This window comes from Sturnus vulgaris, chromosome 4 (assembly GCF_052056855.1).
Source record: "Sturnus vulgaris isolate bStuVul1 chromosome 4, bStuVul1.hap1, whole genome shotgun sequence".
Classification (NCBI taxonomy): Eukaryota; Metazoa; Chordata; class Aves; order Passeriformes; family Sturnidae; genus Sturnus; species Sturnus vulgaris.
In genome coordinates, this window is record NC_142246.1 from 661,350 (window position 1) to 675,435 (window position 14,086).

A 14,086-nucleotide genomic window follows, 5' to 3' on the forward strand; every position below is an offset into this window, starting at 1 on the left:
AGATTGGGGAAATTCCTTCCTGGAAATTCCTGGCCTGGCTCAGCTGCCCAAGGAGGTTTGGAGTCCCCATCCCTGGGGGGATTTCAAAGCCCTGTGGATGTGACACTTGGGGACAGGGACAGTGGTGGGGATGGGATGGGATGGGATGGGATGGGAGGAAAGGGAAAAGGAAAGGAAAGGAAAGGGAAAAGGAAAGGGAAAAGGAGAAAGGAAAGGAAAGGAAAGGGAAAAGGAAAGGAAAGGAAAGGGAAAAGGAAAGGGAAAAGGAGAAAGGAAAGGAAAGGAAAGGAAAGGAAAGGAAAGGAAAGGAAAGGAAAGGAAAGGAAAGGAAAGGAAAGGAAAGGAAAGGAAAGGAAAGGAAAGGAAAGGAAAGGAAAGGAAAGGAAAGGAAAGGAAAGGAAAGGAAAGGAAAGGAAAGGAAAGGAAAGGGAAAGCTCTATCAGTGCTCCTGGGAATTCTGCTGTTCCTCCCTGCCCAGACCTGCTCCTGTTCCCCTCCCTCCCACCTTTCACCACTCTGCTCTTTTTCCTTCCCAGCTCCCTCCTCTCTCCATTCAAGCCTTTTCCTTCAAGAAAATGAGCTCCCCTTAAGCCCCTGTAGATGACTCTGCTGCTCCCACAGAGGAGCTTCCCTCGTTCCAATCCCGGGTTATTTTCCAGGGATGGAGCCCCTGTGGCCTCAGGACCGGTCTGGGGACTCACATTAACCCTGTGTGGCCCAGCAGGGAAATGTTGGGTGTGCTGTGGGCTCGGGGGGCTGAGCTGTGACCCCGGGAAAGGGGATCCACCCCAGGAAAGGCAGCCTGGACCAGCTGGGGCAGTGCCTGGGAAAACGGGGGGTCTGGAATTTGGGAAAACAGAAATTCAAAGCCTTTATTCTGCTGAATCCCTGTGCCTGACTCCATGGGGTCTGGAATTTGGGAATTTAGATATTTAATAGATTTAATAGATTTAATAGAGATTTTTCAGCCTTTCCTCCTGCTGAATCCTCATTCCTGACTACATGGGGTCTGGAATTTGGGAAATCAGAGATTTAATAGATTTAATAGATTTAATGGAGATTTTTCAGCCTTTCCTCCTGCTGAATGCCCATTCCTGACTCCGTGGGCTCTGGGCCTGTCTCAGCACAGCAGAATTCCCGTCCCTGCAGGAGGAGCTGGCTGGGATTTGCTGCTCCAGGCTGGAGTTTTGCTGCCCAAAGCGAATTTTCTCCAAATGTGCCTTTACAGATGGAAGCTGACAAGGAGAGTGGCTGTGACTGTCCCCGAGCCAGCCCAGCCCAAACCCAGCTGGCCCTGGGGGAGGGGCCCTGGCCCCCCAAAAATCCCTCATGGGGTGGGGGTGGGGGTGGGGGGACCCTGAATGGGCACCAGGGGCCCCCAAAGCTGCTCCCAGTCCCCTCTGAGCCGGGCAGGCAGAGAAAATACAACAAAAAAATCTCATTTTGGGATGAGGGAGGGAGAGAAAATACCAAAAAATCACATTTTGGGATAAAGGAGGGAGAGATCAGTCACCAGTGACTGTCATGGGCAAAAGAGATTGAGTTTATTAATAATATATTCTATTATGAATGTAATATGTTTTTATAAATAATAATATATAATAATTAATAAACAGGTTATAGTATATAATAATTATATAACATATGATACATTATATATAATATACAATATATAATAGATGATAGATAATAGATAACATATAATATATAACATATATAACGTAATATATAACATATAATATATAAAATATATAATATATAAATCTATTAATATAATGTAATATAATGTAATAGATCATATAAATTACTAAATTAGTTATATAATATAATAATACATGATTTGTATATAATACAGAATATAGTATATATAGAAATATATTATATTATATTATATTATATTATATTATATTATATTATATTATATTATATTATATTATATTATATTATATTATATTATATTATATTATATTATATTATATTATATTATAAAATCTACATGTATATAATAATATATACTAACATCATAATAATTAATAAATCAGGGCTGGGAATTGTCACACTGCCCCTGCCCCACAGGGACACAAATCCTGCAGGAATTTCTCCCTTTGGATCCTTCCCTTGGGGTCAGACCTCCTCCAGGGGCTTTTCTTGGGGTCACATCTCCTTCAGGGGCTTCCCCTGAGGTCACAGCCTCCAGGATTTCCCCACAGGAGCCACCCCTGGAGCCCCCTCCCTCAACCCAAACCCAGTTTTTGGATGAGCTCACACCATTGCTGGGGAATTGTGCCCCCCACCCCACCAAAAAAAAAAAAAAATTGTAAAAAAAATCATTTTTGAGAGAGGAAGGAACCCCCCCCTCCTTCCCCAAACCAGGGAAACACAAGTTGTCAGTCAGGATGGATCTGGTGGGTTTGATATCAGCCAAAGAATTGATATTCTTTCTGGTATTTAACCAAAAAAGTGATAGTCTTATGTCACTCCAAATGTGGTTTGGGATAAACAGATTCTCTCCCCTCTGTTGTTACCAAACATTTCGTGTGTCAACACTGGGGACTGCAGCGATTGTCTGGCTCAGGCTGCGGGAGGGAGGGAGGGGAGGGAGGGAGGGGATCCCTGCGAGGCAGGAATTTGGGGCAGAATCCCAAATTCATGGGGATCTCCGGGATGGAGCCTCTGGGGAACGGGATGGAGCCTTTGGGCCTCCCAAAGATTTTGGCAGAGCTGGTTTTGGGTTTATTTTATTGTTTTATTTTTCCTTCGGAGACAGAGCTGAGGAGAAGCAAAGGAGGCTGAGTGAAGGCTGAGCTTGGGGTCGGGGCTGCGTTTGGGGTATCCAAAAAACAAAGTTTGGGGTGCAGAGCTGTGGGGTGGGGGCAGCTTGGGGCCACCTCGAGCCGGCAGAAAAAAAAAAATCCCAGGAATCCCGAAATGCCAGGAATGGCAGGGCCGTGGCTCCTCAGCCCTGCCCTGTCCCCAGACGGGAATTCCAGCACGGGAGGCAGCAGCCACAGCTCGATTTTAGCAATAGCTCAGAGGAAAAACAAACGAAAGTTATAAAATACCATTTCCCTGCTCTTTCCTACTCCACTTTTCACCCTTTAGCCTCTTTTCCATCCCTTTCCCAGCCGGAGCTGCAGGAGATTCGGGATTCACTGAAGGGGATCGGTGCTGAATTAGCCCAAAATCGGGAATTGTTTTTGCAGGTGGGAGGAAAACAAGGAACGATCGGCTCTGCACCACAATGGGATGATCACGGTTGTCCCTGGGTAGCAAAACCGAGGGATTTTATTTTTTTTAATTCCTCCTCAGATGGAAATCCTGCTCCTGACCTGCTCTGTCTCTCGCTGCCTTTGCTTCTCCTCCACCAGCCCTTCCCTTCCCTTCGCTCTGTTTGCTGTCCCCGTGCTCTTCCTCCGACAATTGATCCTAATCCTCCAAACAATTTCGCCGGCATTTGAAGGTCCGGACATTCTTATCCCTCTAATCTGGGCAAGAGAATTCCGAGGAGGGCTCCGGGTGCCCCCGGTGCCCCCAGCCCCGCGCGACCTTGGCTTTATCTCCCCGGATCGTTATCAGCGCCAGGTCCCCGTGCTGGGTTTGAGATCGGCGGCTCCAAAGGTCAGAGCTGAGCCTGGGGCTCCCATCCAACGGGAATCCGCAATTCCACCAGGGAACAGAGCCCTGGAATTGGTGGGGTTGGGAAAGAGCTTTGAGATCACCCAGTCCAACCATCCCCAGCACCGAGCGTGTCCCCAAATGTCACATCCACAGGGCTCTGAAATCCCCCCGGGATGGGCACTCCAAACCTCCCTGGGCAATTCCAATCCCTGAGCACCCTTTCCATGGAGAAATTCCCGAATTTCCACCCTGAGGCCGTTCCCTCTTTTCCTGTTATTCCCTGGGATCAGATCCCAAATCCCACCTGGCTCCAACCCATCAGGGAGTTGTGCAGAGCCACAAGGTCCCCCCTGAGCCTCCTTTTCTCCAGGCTGAGCCCCTTCCCAGCCCCCTCAGGAATTCTCCATTCCCTTCCCATCTCCCTCAGGAATTCTCCAGCTCCGTTCCCTTCCCTGGACACGCTCCAGCCCTTCTTGTCACAGATGTCGTAGGGATGAAAATTTAATAATATTTGGGGCAGTTTCTCAGAAGTGTTTGTGCTTTCACCTTTCCGTGTTTTATTATTTGCTCAGTCCATTGCACAATTAAGGCAAAACCCTTTTTCCCATGTCCCGTTCGCCAGGACCCCTCCTCGTTCTGGATTCCCCCCTTTCCCCGCTCGCTCCCGGGCGTCCCCACGGCCGTGGCGGGACTACATTTCCCATAGTGCCCCGCGGGCAGCGCGCTCCCCATTGGCTGGAGGTTCGGGCAGGGCCCCGCCCCCGGCAGTGCCCGGCGGACTCCATGTCCCGGCGTGCCCCGCGGCAGCTGCGGTTGGCCGCAGCCAATCAGCGCGGGGCCGGCCGGGGGGCGTGGCCTAGCGGCGGGGGAGGCTGTTTAAAGTGGCGCTTGCGGGATGGCGGAGCCGGCGGACTATCCCCCGTTCCAGCTGGGGAAGCCCCGCTTCGAGCAGGTACGGCCGGCGGCGGGAGGCGGCGGGGGGGACACCGGGAGAGGCGGCGGGAGCCGCCCCCGCCCCGCGCGCGGCATCGCCCCCCCATGCCGGGAACGGAGCCCCCCGCTCCCCGCTCGGCTTCGCCCCGCCCCTCCCGCAGTACCGCGCGCTGATTGGCCCGCGGCTCCCTCGCCATTGGTCGGCCGAGCTGTCACTCAGAGCCGCCGCCCCCTGCCCGCGGCGGGCGGGCCCTGGCGCGTCCCCTGTGGCGCGGGGCGCAGCGCGGCGGGCGGGGGGCAGGAGGGTCACGGGTTCGAGCCCCGCGGGGCACCCCGGGGCAGCGGGGAGGGTCCTGGTGTCGCTCCCGGTGGCGCGTGGCGCGGGGTACCCCTTCCCCCGGGGGGGCTGATGGGAATGGGCTCTGTCCATGGTGCCTGGGAGGGGAAGAGCAGCGCTGCCTTGGAGCGGGGCTCCTGGCAGCCAGGGATGCTCCAGGTGGGCGCTTTGCCAACCTCACCAGGCAGGGTCCAGATTTGGTGTCGATGGGTTGAGGGTTGGGTTGGGACCCCCAGGATGATGTATGGGTCAACAGATTGTGTCTCCTCCGCACCTGACATCTGGGGATGGCGAGAGCAGCCCGTGGTCAGGTCACTCACCTGTCCCCAGGTGAGCAGGGCAGGTGCAGGGGCACAGCACGTCCCGGCTGCCACCACCCTGTGTGGATGACCAGAGAACACTTGTTGTGCTTGTGGAACCATTGAGGCTGATAAAAATGCTCATAAAAGCTCCTTCAGTCCCTCCTGAGCTGGGCAGGACTCCCTGGGTGTGTGAGCGTGTCCCCCATGGGGACAATGCCCAGGGTGACCATTCCCACTCTCCACAACAATCCAGAGCCCCTGTTTAGGAACCCAGACCCCCCATCTGACCCCAGCCCAGACCTGCTCTTGGCTTGACCCAACCAGGCTTTGGGATGAGGATTTCCCCATGGTGGATCTCATTTTTCCAGGGAAATCCCAGCCCCTCCATCCCTGCCTCAGACTCTTCCAGTTCTTTATTTCCCCCATCTTGACCTTGGTGTTTCCTTCCAAACTCGGGTGCTGGGGAGGATCCCCAGCTCATTCCCAAGGGATCAGCCATTCCCAAACCTTCCCTGCCAGGTGTTCTGTGCTTTCCCCACACCTGCCTGCCTTTGCTTGTTCTTCCCAGGCCCTTTCCAGGTTTTTATCAGTTTTGGGATCTCAGCTTTAGCTGACAGAGATGTCTGGTGGTTTTGGGCAGGATCAGCGAGCTGGGGTGGTTGAAATTCCAGCTGTGTCCCTGTGGGATCCCAGGACTCCTTTCTCAGCCCTGGGACTGTGCAGACAGACCGGGGGGGGGGCTGGGACAGACCCGGGGGGGGTTAGGACAGACCCAGGGCAGTCTTATCCCTGCAGGGACAACAAGGACAAGCCCTGTGCTGGCAATAAAATAAATCCTCAGGAGCAGAGCCAGGCCCTGGGGATCGGGAATTCCCTTCCCAGTGTGAGCAGAGCTCGGGGCAGGATTTGGGGCAGGGGCAGCCCCAGCCCAGAGCCCCTGTGGGTGTGAAATTCCCTTTCCCTGCTCTCCTCTCCGGGCCCTGCTGTGTCGAGTCACCTTTTGCAGCTCCCTGCTGGAAGGGCTCTGGCTCCTGCTGGAAACGGGGCTATTTTTAGGTGAAAGAAGAAATGAGGACGTTGGGCTCGAGAATGTGTGAGAAGGACTTAATTTTCTGACAAGTAGCGCTAATTTGTTAGAAATACTTTTTTTTTTTTTTTTTTTTTTTTCCCTTCTTTATTTCCTTATTTTATTCCTTTTCCTCGGAGGATTTGCTGAGTGCTCCCTCTCCCAAAGGCTGCTGTGTGTTCCCAGTGCTCCAGGCTCGGTGCCTGGAGCCCAGACCTTTATCCTGGGCAAAATCCAGTGGGAGGTGTCCCTGCCCCTGGCAGGGGTGGGGCTGGAGGAGCTTTGAGGTCCCTTCCCACCCAAACCATCCCAGGATTCCATGTCCAAGCAGTGAGGAAAAGCTGCAGGAGATGCCTCGGCTGCTGCTCAGTGTCAGGTTTTTGTTCACTTCAATAAATGGCACCAAACTCCTCTCTCCTGAAGGGAGGTCACTGTGCCTGAAAAAGGGAGGAGAAGGATCCTGGAATCCTGGGAAGGATCCAAATCCCATCCCATCCATTTCTCAACTGTCCCCAGTGCCCAGCCTGGCCTTGGGCACTGCCAGGGATCCAGGGGCAGCCCCAGCAAATCTGGGAATTGCAGCCCAGGCAGGAATTCCTTCCCAAGATCCCAGCCCAATCTCCCCTTTCCCAGTGGGAGCCATTCCCTGGGTCCTGTCCCTCCAGGCCTTGTCCCCAATTCCAGCTCTCCTGGAGCCCCTGCAGGGACTCTGAGCATTCCCTGGAATTTTCCCTTCTCCAGGGGAACATTCCCAGCTCCTCCTGCTCTTGCCTTGGCTTTTTCACGTCTCCATCACCCAGAGCTGCATTTAAAGGGGGAATTTTTTTTTCATTTGTGTCTCTGTTATGAATTTCCAGCTCCTGAGAGGTTCCTGTGTCCTGTCCTGGCCCTGCCCATGGTGGTGGCTCTGAGCTGCAGGAGCTCCTCCCATGGGAATCTCAGCTCCTCAGCTTTGGAAAACCAAATTAAAGACAAATTAGAGACACCCAAGAGGCGTCAGGGTTTGAGGCCAAGCTTGCAGTGAGCTGGCCAAGCCCACGAATGACAAAACCTGGCTGTGCCCGTGCCTCAATGGCTTCATTGGCTTAATTTCCTTTGCTTTAGCTTAAACCCCTCCTAATTAATTTAAACCTGACATGAGCCCAGCTTTGAGCTCAACCCCACCCCAAGCCTGGCTTAATGAAACCCTGTTTAAAATCGGGCTGTAATTCAAGTGCTGAAGTTGTCCATGCCTCTTGCTCTTCCCAGCACGGCCTCCTTGGAATTCTTTTCCTGCTGAAGGTGATTAACACCTCACTAATGACCTCTTGGCCTCTCTCAGATCCCTGGAGCCTTCCAGGGGTTGTTTCCTCGTGGTTCTTGGGATCCCTGAGCTGCTGTGCCCTGGCAGGGAATTAACATTCCCAAGCACTTCACTGTTGCTCACAGGCTGCTGAGAAATGCTCCCAAAATAGCCCCGATTAATCACAGGAAATTGGTGAATATTCAGTTTGCTCCCAGTTTACTCCAGCAGCTGTTCCAGGAATTGGAGGGGGAAGGAGCCCAGGGATGGAGATTTGGGAAGGGAAAGTCAAACCCATGGGAATGTCACAGGGGAACCATCCCCAGCTCCCAGGGAAATTTGGGCTGGGGTGGCAGTGAGGGCACTGAGCTCTTCCTGTGTCCAGGAGCTGCATCCTCTCATCCCATTTCCATCTCCTGACAGATTGGGGTTTGCTGGAACACGGAATTCCAGACTGGATTGGGTTGGGAAGGACCCAAATCCCATCCAGAGTCACCCCATCCATGGCAGGGACAATTCCCACTGTCCCAGGGGGATCCAACCTGACCTTGGGCACTGCCAGGGATCCAGGGACAGCCACAGCAAATCTGGGAATTGCAGCCCAGCCCCTCCCCACCCTCCCAGGCAAGAATTTCCCCCAAATTTCTGAATTATTTGGGATTGCTGGGGTTTTTTTTCTTTTTTTGGTTGGCTTTTTGTTCTTTCTCCTTGTGTTTTGTATGCAGCTCTGTGCAAACCAATCTCGAATTGAAAAAATCTGGCTCCTGGTCAGGAGAGCAAGCAGGGAATGTCCTGGATGTGGAAGCCAAGCAGTGAAGCTGATCTGCACATCCTGGCAAGGGGGCAGGGAATGGGATGGGCTTGGGACAGGCCTGGCAGGGAGGGGGTGCTGAGCCCAAGGAGCCCCCGTGGCTCTGGGTTAAGCCTGGCTCTGTTTGAGATGGAGCCTTCTTGGTTCTGGATTTGAGCCTGGCTCTGAGCTGAAGCTCAAGGAGCTCTCCTGGCTCTGGGTTTAAGCCTGGCTCTATTTGAGATGGAGCTCAAGGAGCCCCTGTAGCTCTGGGTTTAAGCCTGGCCCAGAGCTGGAGCCCAATGGACCCCTGTGGCTCTGGGTTTAAGCCTGGCTCTATTTGAGATGGTGCCCCCATGGCTCTGGGTTTAAGCCTGGCTCTATTTGAGATGGAGCCCAAAGAGCTCTCCTGGCTCTGGGTTTAAGCCTGGCTTTGCTGAGCTGGTTCTCAGAGGGCTCTGGGTGTGGGAAATGAAGCCCTGACTCATCAGAGTTTAACAGATCCAGGGAAAAGCTGCTCAGCCTCCGAGTCCCTGCTGCTTTTGGTGTTGTCTGAGCACAGGATGGACAAGTTCAGGCAGCACCAATCCCAAAACCAGTCCCAAAACCAGTCCCAAAACCAGTCCCAAAACCAGTCCCAGAACCAATCCCAGAACCAGTCCCAAAACCAATCCCAAAACCAGTCCCAAAACCAGTCCCAGAACCAATCCCAGAACCAATCCCAGAACCAGTCCCAGAACCAATCCCAGAACCATCCCTCCCTGCCCTGGCACAGATGGGGCTGCCCCTGGATCCCTGCAATGTCCAAGGTTAGGCTGGACATTGGGCTTGGATTAAGCTGGGGCAGTGAAGGTGTCCCTGCCATGGATGGGGTTTATCCCAACCATTCCCAATTTGGGGATTTTAGGATTTGGGCTCTCTGTGAGGCAGCAGGGAATGTGAGGCTGGGGTGACACCAGTGTGGGGCTGGGCTGTTTAAACCTGCCCTTAAGCTGGGCCTGGCTGAGCTCAGTGCCAGCCAAACCCCGAGCCTGGGATATGGCAGCAGCTTCCCCAGAGCCTGGGAAATGGGGATTGATAATTAATTGATGATTAATTGATAATTGATAATTCCAAATGGCATTTCTGTGCTGCCCCTTTGAACCTGAGCTCTCCTTCCCCCTCCCTTTTTTACTCAGGTCAGGTGAGTGTAAAACGCTGATATTCTATTTAATTCTATTTATTTCTATTTAATTCTATGTAATTATATTCATTTCTAATTATTTCTATTCAATTCTATACAATGATACTTATTTCTATTTCATTTCATGCAATTCTGGTTCTTTCTGTTTCATTCTATTTATTTATATTTCTATTTCTATCTATTTCTATCTATTTCTATTTAATTCTATTTAATTCCGTTTATTTCTATTTAACTCTATTTAATTCAGTTTATTGCCATTTAATTCTATTTAATTCCATTTATTTCCGTTTATTTCTAGTTAATTCCATTTACTTCTATTTCATTCTGTCTATTTCGATTTATTCCTGTTGAATTCTGTTTACTCCCATTTATTTCTATTCGATTTCTATTTCATTCCATACACTTCCCTTTATTTCTGTGTATTTCTGTTTTAATTCCATTTCCTGTTGTTTTTCTCAGCGTGTCCCAGAGCCCAAGGCAGGTTTGGGATGCCCCAGGTGCTGCTGTTGTTTGGGGCAGAGGGAATTCAGTGGGATTGCTGGGCAGGGACCCTCCAACCCAACAGAAAAGGCAGGCAGAAAAATGTCCCAGAATTATTGTTAATTATTGTTAATTAGATCCGTGCTAATTAAAAACCGTTGTGCTCTTGCCCTGGAATTGTGTGGAGATGTTTTGTTCCGTTGGGTTTGGGTTTTGTTTTTTTTTTTTTTTTTCCTGGTGCAGGAGGTGGAGGAATAAAAGAGATTTGTGAGGAGAGGGACAGTGAGGGGTCAGCAGTGCCCTGGACTGGGATTTCTGAGGGATCAGAATTCCTGAACTGGGATTTCTGTGGGATCAATCAGGGATGAGAATCCCTGAACTGGGATTTCTGTGGGATGAGAATCCCTGGACTGGGATTTCTGTGGGATGAGAATCCCTGGACTGGGATTTCTGTGGGATCAGTCAGGATCAGAATCTCTGAACTGGGATTTCTGTGGGATCAAGGAGGAGAATTCCTGAACTGGGATTTCTGTGGGATCAGGGACAAGAATCCCTGAACTGGGATTTCTGCTGGAATTAGGGAGCAGAATCCCTGGTCAGGGATTTCTGTGGCATCAAGGAGGAGAATTCCTGAACTGGGATTTCTGTGGGATCAGTCAGGGAGCAGAATCCCTGGACTGGGATTTCTGTGGAATCAATCAGGACCAGAATTCCTGCTCAGGGATTTCTGTGGGATCAATCAGGAGCAGAATTCCTGAACTGGGATTTCTCTGGAATCAGTCAGGGATGAGGATTCCTGCTCAGGGATTTCTGTGGGATCAATCAGGGATCAGAATTCCTGCTCAGGGATTTCTGTGGGATCAATCAGGGATCAGAATTCCTGCTCAGGGATTTCTGTGGGATCAATCAGGAATGAGAATCCCTGGAATCCTGGAAGCAGCAGCTCGTTGTGGAAGCGCTGCCAGCAGGGATTAAACGCCGTTCCCGCTGCTCCATCCTTTATTTATAGCCCAACCCTGCAGAACAAACCCAGCAGGAGCCGGGCACTGGGGATGGAGAATTCCCAACATCCCGGAGTGGGCTCTGGGTTCTGTGGAGGGGCTGCCCTGTGTCCCCTGGTCCTGGGGCTCTGGAATTTTCTGCCTCTGGCTCATGGAACCCGGCTGATGTTGGGGTGATGATGCCCAGGTACCCCAAGGGCTCCTAATCCCTCAATATTTCACAGCCTGGTGCCTGGAGCTGCTACAAATCCCACTGATATTTGGATTTTCGCTGTCTGGAATACTGAGTGTGCTGCCCACGCCCTTCCCCTCCTGCCTCACAGATCCTTTCCCTTCCTCCCAGACTTTTCCTGCTCCTGGAGGTGCTCAGGGTGGAGCTCTGGGCAGCCTGGGCTGGTTCTTGGTGGCACATTGGGAAAAAAAAAAATCATCCAGGCTGGGCGTGTTTGTGTTGGGATAATAACAAAAACTGCAGGAGAGGCTTTTGCTGGGAGCAAAAGGAGCAATCCTGGAGTGGTTTGGGTTTCCTCTCCCAAATCACCTCCTCTATTCTTCATTCTCACTTGATGCTTCATCCTGCAAAGGAAATAAACCCTGAAAGGCAATTTCTCACTGAACACGGGTTTTTTATTTTTTTTTTATTTTTTTTTTTTTTATTTTTTTTATTTTTTTTGTGTCTTCTATTTTCCAGACTTCATTTTATGGCAGATTCAGGCACTTCTTGGACATCATCGACCCTCGCACTCTCTTTGTGACTGAGGTAATGTGTGCACTCACCTCTGTTTGGGGCAGGACTGGTTATTAGACAGCTGGAGATGAAAACCAATCTGTGCTGTGAGCAGCAGCAGTAACGAGCCCGAGTTTCCAGTGGCTTTGTGTCTCACAGCTCATCGATTGCCCCGAGGAGCTCTGTTAAATCTGGAGCAGGGATTTGTCTTTGCCTCAGGCACCTCTGAACCCACAGCCCCAGCTCCCTCAAATGGTTTTTGTTTTTGTTTTTGTTTTTTTTTTTGGCAAAATCGCCACCGAGTTTTATTTCTCAGGAAGAAAATTCCTGCAGGTCTTCATGGCAAAAATGCAGGGAGCAAATTTTTAATTCCATGGGTGGGTTGTGCTGCAGTTCTGCAGGGGCTGCACTCCACAAGATCTTTACTGGGGTTTTTTTTAATTATTATTTTTTTTTAGTTTCTCCTCAGTTGTTGCCCTGTTTGTGACAGGATTTGGGGATCCTGCCCCTTTATTTCCATTTAGTGCTGTCCAGATTTACTGCAGCTCTTGGCTTCCATCAGATGATGACTGAGGGTGATGGGGAACCCTGGAGAAGGAAAAGTTCTGCTCCTGGAATTCTGCCCTTTGGCCAGAAAAGTTTGGATTTTCAGTGAAGGGCAGCTGCTTTTTCCTTTTTATTTTCTCTTTTTCCCCAATTTCCACCCTCAGCCCATCCCTCTTTTCCTGTTATTCCCTGGGATCAGATCCCAAATCCCACCTGGCTCCGAATTTTCAGGCAGAGCCACAAGGTCCCCCCTGAGCCTCCTTTTCTCCAGGCTGAGCCCCTTCCCAGCTCCCTCAGGAATTCTCCATCTCCTTTCCCATTTCCCCCAGGAATTCTCCAGTTCCTCTCCCAGCATTTTTTCAGGGCTGAATCTCTCCTGGCCCTGGAGGGAATTCTCCTACTCCAAATTTCAGAGGGATTTTGGGCTCCTGGCTGAGCTCTGAGCTCAGTTCCTGCTCTGACCCCCATGGGGTGACCTCAGGCTCACCCACACTCTTCTCCACCTTCCCACGGTCACCTTTTGCAACTTTTCCACATTTTTGGGAGGCTGGGAATGCTGTGGATTCAGAGGGATCAGCTGGTGCAACTTCATTTTTTTTCCAGACAGCTTTTGATGAGGTTCTTTCAAGCAGGTGAAACCCAGGGGATAAAAAAAGCAAAGTGTGAGTGGTTTGGTTTTATCCTGGGTCAAAATGGAGCAGTTTTGGGTTCCAGAGTGAACCTCAACAGAGCAGGGAGGTTTGGTGTCCATCCCTGGGGCTGGGAAGGACAGGGCTGAACTTCAGGAATGGTTTGGGGACTTTCCAGGGAGGGAAATGCCCTCTGGGCACTGAAATTCCAGGGAATCTGCCAAATTCCGTGCTGGAGTCCTGCAGCATCTCTGGTGATGTCCCCACAAATTCCTTTATCCTGGAGGAGCCTCTTGGCCAAATAATCACCTTTTTTTGGGGCACAAAAATCTGCTTTTTGCCTTTTTGTCCTGCTCGCCCTGCTCTGCGTGTTTGCAGTGATTGGGGTGTGCAGACCTGGAGCTCCAGGTTGTTTTGTTTTCCTTTGATAACTGGGCAGGTTTTTTACTGAGCCCCAGGGTGTGCAGGGAGCTCCTTCCCCTGACAGATGGCTGCATCTCCCAGGCCCAGGGCTCCCAGGGAACAAACAAATCCCTGCTCGCCTTGGAGGAGCTTCTTGGCCAAAAAAAAAAAAAAAAAAAAAAAAAAAAAGAAAAAAAAATGGATTAATGAGTGTCTAATGGGAATGGAGGTTAATCCCGTGGAAAATGCTGGGAAGTGGGGTAATGTTTGATTTTTCTCCATCCTCTTTTTTTGCTGGCTGTGTGTTCCATCATCACATCCTCCTGGGGAGGGATCTCTCCACGTGGGCGATTGAGTGATGCTGGGGATAATCAGTTCAGTGACACTCGGCCCTTCCTCGTTTATTTTTCGATAAAGCAGATTTTTAGCACAATTAGAAACTGGAGGAGGGAACCCTGAGCCCTGGGGTCTCTTGTACCTGTGCTTGTATTTTTTTTTGGTGGGGGGACAATGACCCCCCCATCCCACTCAGCACCAGCTCCTGGTGCCTTTTTGGGGAGCACAGAGGGGCCCTGGCCTCGTGTCAGCCACCCCTGCCAATTAATCTCATTACTACCTCTCCAATGAAATCCTCTCTTGGCAGCTGCAGGTCTGCAAAGTGTCCCCAACAAGTGGGAAATGTCATTGTAGGGTCACCCCGAGATGCCCCTCAGGGGGTGCAGGGCCTGCCCTGGAGACTTGGGAGGGGAAAATGATGGGAATAATACTTTTAATTGCTCTGTAATTAAAG

General features: G+C 50.9%; 1 protein-coding gene across 4 annotated transcripts in view; it reads left to right on the plus strand.

Moving 5' to 3' along the window:
• Positions 1–4,443: 4,443 nt before the first annotated feature.
• Positions 4,444–14,086, plus strand: part of SFXN5 (sideroflexin 5) — a 96,121-nt gene continuing 86,478 nt past the window's right edge. For all 4 annotated transcript variants that reach the window (XM_088162882.1, XM_088162883.1, XM_088162881.1 and 1 more), the window contains exons 1-2: positions 4,444–4,570; positions 11,684–11,752. In XM_088162882.1, coding sequence (XP_088019008.1) covers positions 4,514–4,570; positions 11,684–11,752 — 126 coding nt within the window. In that variant the 5' untranslated portion in view covers positions 4,444–4,513. The remainder of the gene's footprint in view (positions 4,571–11,683; positions 11,753–14,086) is intronic.